The sequence below is a fragment of the Petaurus breviceps genome, unplaced genomic scaffold, assembly GCF_028583685.1.
Source record: "Petaurus breviceps papuanus isolate PSGF00001 unplaced genomic scaffold, PetGlider_PUasm1.0 91023, whole genome shotgun sequence".
In the NCBI taxonomy this organism is placed as follows: domain Eukaryota; kingdom Metazoa; phylum Chordata; class Mammalia; order Diprotodontia; family Petauridae; genus Petaurus; species Petaurus breviceps.
In genome coordinates, this window is record NW_027187398.1 from 4,807,994 (window position 1) to 4,815,724 (window position 7,731).

Here is a 7,731-nt window from a genome sequence, read left to right on the forward strand (position 1 = left end):
TTGTTGGGCAACACATGGGTGAGGAAGAATTCTTGAGAACTCATAGAGAACATATAGAAAAAATATTGTTTCAAAGTCAATTCAAACTCCCTTAGTTATCATACTAGATGATGTTTTGATTTTCCCTTCTAAACATTGCTCTTATGCATGAATGTTTTGCATATGAATGCTTTTAAAAGCCTAGAAATGGAAATTCCTTTCCATTTTGAAAACTAGCAGGCTCAGTAGAGTCTGTGCTGAGTTGGGATTGGTGATGTGATCTTTAGGTCCCGGGAATTGGTGAATCACTCCCTTTGTTTTCATTTTCTTCCCTCCCAGATGAAAGTTAAGAGCTAGAGACTCTCCTGAATGGAAGGCAAGGCTGTGGAGCCTCTAGAGAGCTAGTGATGCAGTCTGTGACCTTCCTCTTGGATTGAAGAATGGAACCAGTGGTGACATGACTGTCAGAGTGAGGAAAGAGCCAGAGGCCTCCAGGGGAACCAGGTTAGGGGAGGTCGAGCCCCGTGACCATATTAACAAAAGTCCACAAATTGGAAAAAAACAGAAAGGAACTTGGGGGGGGGCAGATTTCACTTAAGGGAAGTGAATACATCAAAGTGTCAGAGTCATGTGGGACCCTAGACATCTTATAGGTCAGATTTCATTTTCTGAATGGGGAAGTTGAGGCATGTAGAAAAGTGACTAGAATTGACCTTCAGCTATGCCAAGGGGGAAGGAGGGAAGAGAAGCAGCATTTATTTAGTGCCTGCTGTCTGCTACATGCCTCTCACTGTGCTCACAAATACTTTACCATTATTGTCTCATTTGAGCCTCACAACAGCCTGCAGGGTAGGTGAGGACATTGAGGCACACAGCTAAGAAGTATCTGAGATGAGATCCAAACTTGGTCTTCCTGGCTGTGCTGCTTAGCCGCCTCATGGCAAGTCCATGCTTTCTTGAGTTCTTGATACCATTGTCTTGATTGCACCATCTTCAATGAGGACTAGTGATTTTGTTGTGGATGTTTCCTGCACTTTTGCCGATTATAGTTCCCTCTGTAGATGGTTTTAGGATGTTGCTGTGGCCCATTAATTCCCTTCAGGACTTTGGAAGTGGCTTCTTACTTTTCTTTAAGTTTCCCTCTTTCTTATAACTTGGTTTCTAGATGAGGTCATTCATTGTTGTCACTATTCCTGTCCATAGTCACTGTGGGGAGCTACAAACTTGCACTGAGAACTTCTCATGCAAAAACAGCAGATGTTGTAATGGTTTTCTGAGCTAGACGTAAGAGATTATTAAATAATCAGTGTGGTTCACCAGTACTGTGCCTTCATGAGCTCAGGAGCCCAGATGTCATGGTCATAGGGGTTAGCCATGAAACTCACCAGTTCCATCTTCATGGGTTGAGACTATTTCCTCAGCCCTTTCTTCTTTCAAGATATTTATTGGACCTTTATATTAAATAATGGTGCCTGTTCTTTGCCATCATCTGTCCTTTATGGCAAGAACCCACATTGTTTTTCTTATGGGCCAGCCTTTATATATTGTAAGGTATGCTTAGCTCTGCTGGGGAACTCTTGGTTGGGCCCTCTGCCCTCTGAAGTGAAGTTCTGTTCTGTGACCGTAGGTTGCTGCATTTGGGGATCTGCCCCTACAGGGCATCGTTCCCTCCTCCCACCATCATCCATGCAGGTCTGACCATATCCTGCCTCCCTCCCCAGCCTCCACAATCACATTCAGTCTAGCGACTCCCTATTGTCCTTAGGATCAAGTAGAAAATCTGCCATTTGCCATTTAAAGCTCTTTACAACCTGGCCCTTTCCTGCCTTTGCAGTCTTCTTATACTCTTCTCCACATAGTCTAGGATCCAACAGCACTGGCCTCACACGTTCCTCACACACAGCACTTCATCTCCCACCACCTGCCTTTTCATTGACTGGCTGGCTGGCCCCCATGCCTGCAGAAGCCCTCTCATGGAACTTCCTCTGTCTGCCATCTTTCCCCACCTTCCACCCCCCCAATGCTTGTCCTTCCCTCTGAACTAGTCTTCCATTTGCATTGTCTGTTTTTTGTATGCATAAGGTTTTACATTGTTCTTTGAGGGCAGGGATCCCATTTTTGCCTTTCTTTGAGTCCCCAGTGCCTAGCACAAAGTCAGCATTTAATATACGTTTATTGACTTGACTTTTACTTCTTTACCACCTTCTTCTTTAGGCTCTTCTTGGCCCTCCCCACCAAGTATGTGTGCATACGCAGTTATTCTTAGGGCAGAGAGTAGGAGGTACTTCTTTTATTTCTGGTGCACAAGATCGTGTGTGTGTGTGTAAATCCAACCTTTAGAAATAAATAAGCTACTCTAATTTTTTATTGGGGTGAAGGGAAGAGGAGGGAGAAGGAAAACTCAATTCTACTATTGGAACTGCTGCATATGTGATATTAATTGGAATCTTGTTGCTGGGTCATTTTCATTGTTTTTCAAGTACCGTCAAGTCCAAGAAAATGTATGAAAACTAAATTATATCCCCCACATCCCATTCCTGATTGAATCCTCCTTAGAGTGCGGCAGTCTCATACATCCTATTAAAATATTCAATCTTGTTTTCTTACTTGAAGAGCCTGTCTGTAAAGGGCAAACTTAGAGAAAGCTCATTCCCTAGAGACAGGGTCCCCAGCCACACTGGAATAGTGACATATTTCAGTGCAGCCTGTGGTTAGTTTGCTTAGAGGTTCTTTTCCTTCCTCTGTGTTTATGAAGGAAGGAGGACTCTGGAATGCACTTATCGGTGGATTTTCTGTTGAAGTACATTCGTCTGGATTTAACCTTGAAAAAGTTACCTGGCATGCATTTTTTTTTCATATTTTCCTTTTGGTTTTGTCTTTTAGGACAGAGCTTTATCGATCACTCTTTGGAAAAGTCAGCACATCTGCAGAAGGCTCTCGGAATTAGGGTTACACAACCCCAGGTGGGTGTGTTTTTTCTACTAGAATTGAAGAGACAGCATAAGAGAATCTATCTCCATATCCCAGTGTTGGCTGCTCATCTGGACAAATGATTGACACCTCCTGGCACCTGAGGCCACACCTGAGGCTGAACTTAGTCGGCAGCTAGAGCAGTCCCTCAGGAAGAAGTATCTCTAATGTGCACCCACTCATAATACTTGTTTGATACCTCCAGGACATTAAGGATCCCCTCCCTCTCCCTTTTTAAAGGTTACTTCAGAGCTTTGTGTGGTCAAGAGAGCCATTCCTCATGTCTTTGATGGTCACAGAGAAGTGCTATTGGTTTTGCTACTTTTAAAGATTTCGAAAGCATTAGCAGTTAGAGGACCCTATATTCTACTGGAATGTTCAGTCATTGGTTGGGAATTATTCTTTCAAGAAAGAGGCTGTTTGAATAGACATTGGGACTGCATGCCTAGAGGATGCACTGAAAGAGGAAGATCTGAGCAGAGCACTCCTTGTCCTGATGAGAAGTTCCTCGTGGCTAGGAGCCTCGAGGAGCTCTGGGGAATCCCGGTGGTCTTGCCCATGCTTGTTTGTAGCTCAGAAATGTTTGTGGATTTTCAGCTAAATATTGATCTCTTGACTTTCTTTCCTTTGTTTTCCCCCTCAGCTGATAAGGCTTCTTTCAGAATCCTGTTCCTTTCTCGCCACTCATGACACACTTTATTGAGGTTAACTCCGGTGTAAATCTAGCAGGAGCAGATGATTCACTTGTTTTTCATCCAAAGGTCAAAAGCTGGAAATTAAATCCCCATAAGGGGGATTTATTGGCCTGCTGTGGTCAATCTACAATGAAGATGATCGTGCATAAGTAATGCATGCATATGGATGGGGCAGCATGTGGAGCCAAGTCCTCAGCTGCATCCTTTGCTCTGCCCAAGTCTTTATTTGATGCCTTAGAGTCTAAGAAGACACCCTTAGACCAGCTCACAAAGTGTAATTGTCATAAACACAGAGTTGTGGTTTGGGAAATAATATTTTGGTGATGTAAATGTCAAAACAGAATTACAGATTCTTGTTTTCCCAGGAATCCTGTATTCCATTGGCTTTGGTGTCCAGTGACTCTTGATACAACAGTGCCCTGAGGCTGGGATCCAAATGCATTCAGACTTCAATGTAACATGGATCCTAGTTTATTTTTTAACATATATATGTCTCTGGAGCACAGTATAGGGACAAATAGAAGAGAAAAAGGTTTTCCCACCTCTAATTAATTGGTCCTTTTTTCATGGTGATTTGTTTTTTCTGCCTTGATATTCACCTCTTGGGTTTGACTGTCAAGGAAACATAAAATTTTCAGTGCTGCACCATTTCCAGAAAATATCAATCACCAGAAATATAAGGCATCACTCAAAAAGGATCTCTTTTTGAATATAATGTATGATTTTTTCCATCTGGCCTGAGGACTTCCAGATAATGCATATTATAACAGCAAGTAAATAACTCTTAAATATTTCTATGAACATGACACCAGGCTTGCTTTCTTAAGGGGATCAGGCCTTTTGTCACTGTCGAATTTTATCAGGTGAAGAATGAGATCTAAATAGGTGTTCCAGAATCTTTGGAGCAAATATGCTTAATTAAAGTGAATGAAAAGTCAGGAGCAATGTGAAATACCGAACAGGCAAGGGGTTTTCAGCAAAGGGAGGCCCATGTTTTAAAATTCAGAATACCACCCTCCTTCCAGCCAAGAATAAATTGGAAACTATTTTAATTGACACGGATACTGCAATTCAACTGTTACTAGAAAGACAGATTAGTTGATTGATTTGCATTTTAATAAAACTAATACTTTACATTTTGGTGGCTAATGCTGATTTTTAAATGAGTTCAGAGCTGTTATCTAGAGTTTCAATCCAGAGACCTTTTTCAGTGTTGACTGAAGCATTCTCTCCTTTGTATGGAGTTTTGCTTATTTTATTCTTGACCAACTGACTACTTATGGCAGCTACAAACCAGGTACTATGAAGAGCCCAGCAGTACACTGTCGTAGGCAGAAGGAAGGTAGATTTTGAGGAGCAGGGTATTGGCCAAAGTGTGATATCATCCTTCCTATCCCCTTTTCTGTGCCACAGATGTAAGTAGCCAGGAAAGGCTCATTGAGCTCTCCTTCCCTTTACTATACATGCTAGCTAGGTCAAGGCTGGCTTAAATGTTTCCTTAGGCCTCATCCACCAGTCGGTCACACATAGCATGAAGAAGGAGGTGGTATGCTGGGCCAAGGACTGGTCCTTGCTCCCTCGGGAATGCTTCAGCTCAGTGTCTTCCTCTAGAAGGATTAAGGAGCTATGGGCCTTTCAAGTGCTTTGAGATGCTTCATTGAGAGATGGTAGATAAAGTGGCACCATCATCTCCATAGTTGGCCTTCCCTCCCCTCCTGCTTTCTTTGGATCACATTGCCACCTCACATCTTATTTGCTCTCTACTCTCACCTCCAGTTTTCTTGCTTATTCTTACTTGAAACGCTTTTGTTCCAAAATGTCCTCCTAAATTTCTTGAGGGGTGGGAGGCAATGGCTTGTGTTGGCTTAAGTTTGTGAAGGTTGAACTGTGCAAGTATATTCTCTCTGGATCCTTTCCTGTTTTCCTGTTGTTTTTGCCTCCTTTGTAAAACCCCTTGGTGAGTGAGTGTTCTTCTCAGATTTGTCCTGACCTCATTTAGCTTTTTGGATTGAGACAGCAAGTGAAGGATCCCATTGGTCCTGACCTCTGTCCTCCCTTTCTCCCCATCCCGTGCTTGCCCTGAATTTTGTAAGGATACTGAAATATTTCCCAGGATTCTTTATTCCGTGTGGCCACTTCATGCCAGTTGATCTAAAAGGAGGATTGAGTCTATGCCCCTAAATTGATCTAGAATGTGCCTTTTGAAGTACAGTTGGGCCTTTAGCATTCCCTAAGGGTTTCCTTCTACAGACATTTCATGCATTTAATGCATTAGTGCCAAAATCCTTTTCTCCTGGGGGCCAGATTCAAGAAATGGGGAGTGTCATAGCTTAGTGCAAACTTTCCAGATGAGTAGGGTTGACTGATTTTTATAGGGACACTCCCTAAGGCCACCAGGTACAGAAAAGCAGAAGTGTTTGGTGCCAGGGTGTCGTTCTCTCCCTCTGGTAATACCTCCTGCATTTTTATTTATACAGATGATCTGATGACATGTGTATTCATATGAGATTTTTCCCATTGTATATGTCTAATAAAAATCTTGAAATAAAAGTGAGGTTTGTCTGGCATTAATAACCATACCTTTTTGTTTTTTCCTTCATTATTGGAGTTGCTTTTGTTCACTCCTGTTTTGTTGTACATTCAATTTGGATTTATATCTTCATAAAAAGGACATTTCCTCTCCCTTACCCCCACCAAGCCAAGCATTTCTCCTCAGTCCTCTCTGACTTTTCTCCTTCAACATAATATTTCAAAAATAACTGTGGATAATCTGGTAAGTTCATTAACTAATACTCTTTAAGACTGTGGGATCCATATCTCCCTGCTGATTTGTATATATTCAGTTCATCCAACAACTCTGTTGATGAAATCTTCGTTACTTATTCCTTGTCTGGAGGACCAAGGTATGTGGTAAATGCAGAGTGAGAATGCCTTCTCTTGTTTTTGTTTATCTTCTATTTACAAATTTCCTTTAGAGTATCTTTACCTGTTAATATAACAGGACCGAGAGCTTTAGTGATATTTTTATTACCAGGAAATGTGGTTTTCTTTCTCCTGGTATAGAGTTTCTAAGTTAAGACCAAGGCACTGACTTCATGGAGAAAATTCAGAGTGAGGAGGAAGGACGATCCCATATGGGAGTAGTGAGGAAGAGTGGAAGGTCTATGAGATCCTAAGTCACTCAGTAAACATTTATTAAGCACCTACTGTATGCAAGGCACTGTGCTAAGCAGTGGGGATACAAAGAATGACAAAAGACATTCCCTGCCCTCAAGGAGGTCACAGTTTAGTGAATAGTACCTAAAAGAAAATTGATTTTTTTTTCTACTATTTTATGACTACCTAGAGCTTCAGATCTTCAGTCAGGCTACTAGGATGTAGGAGTGAGAGAAGGGAGCTAAGGCTAGATCTCTTTTACTACGTTTGCCAATCATCCAGTTTTCTTCTTAAAGTATCACCCTGTAAAACATTTCTTACCTTCTAGCCAAAGAGGGGCTTGTAGATCCTGGGTATGGGTAAAAAGCCAGGCTTACAGAGAGCACCGAGTCTCACTATGGAGAGACAGATATGTGGGTATGAAGGAAAAAAAAGACACTGGCCTTAAGGTAAGTAGACCCAGACTGACACTCAGCTTTGAGTAAATCCAAACCTCCTTGTTTCTATTGTCAAATGAGGGCGTGGGGTGATTTCAGCTCTAAAAATGTGTGATTCTAAGTTTTGGCTTTGAGTCTAAGTAAATCTGGCCCTTGCCAAGGGACCTTCAGTGACCATGGATCTTCCTCTTTTGTGGAATTTTGCCCACTCTGGTCTGAAAGAGGACACTGAATGAAAACCCATTTAATAACTAAGTGCTCTGTGCTGAGCACTGGTGATACAGTCCCTTTTCTCCAGAGGCACCCATTCTAATAGGGAGAGGTGTGGCACATGGAGTTTTCAAATACAAGTCAGATGTAAAGGACCCAGGATTTTTTCCAGTGCCATTTCCACTGATAAAACCAAGGAATTTGGTGGCTATGGCTGCTCAGGAGACAGGCCTGTAGCTCCTGCACAAACAGTCTCCAGGTCTCGTCTCATCAGAGCGATTTCT

General features: G+C 42.1%; 1 protein-coding gene across 1 annotated transcript in view; it reads left to right on the forward strand.

Moving 5' to 3' along the window:
* Window positions 1-4,778, forward strand: part of AATF (apoptosis antagonizing transcription factor) — a 107,273-nt gene extending 102,495 nt beyond the window's left edge. Inside the window, exon 12 of the mRNA XM_069078118.1 lies at window positions 2,863-4,778. Coding sequence (XP_068934219.1) covers window positions 2,863-2,926 — 64 coding nt within the window. The 3' untranslated portion in view covers window positions 2,927-4,778. The remainder of the gene's footprint in view (window positions 1-2,862) is intronic.
* The last annotated feature ends 2,953 nt before the right edge of the window (window positions 4,779-7,731 follow it).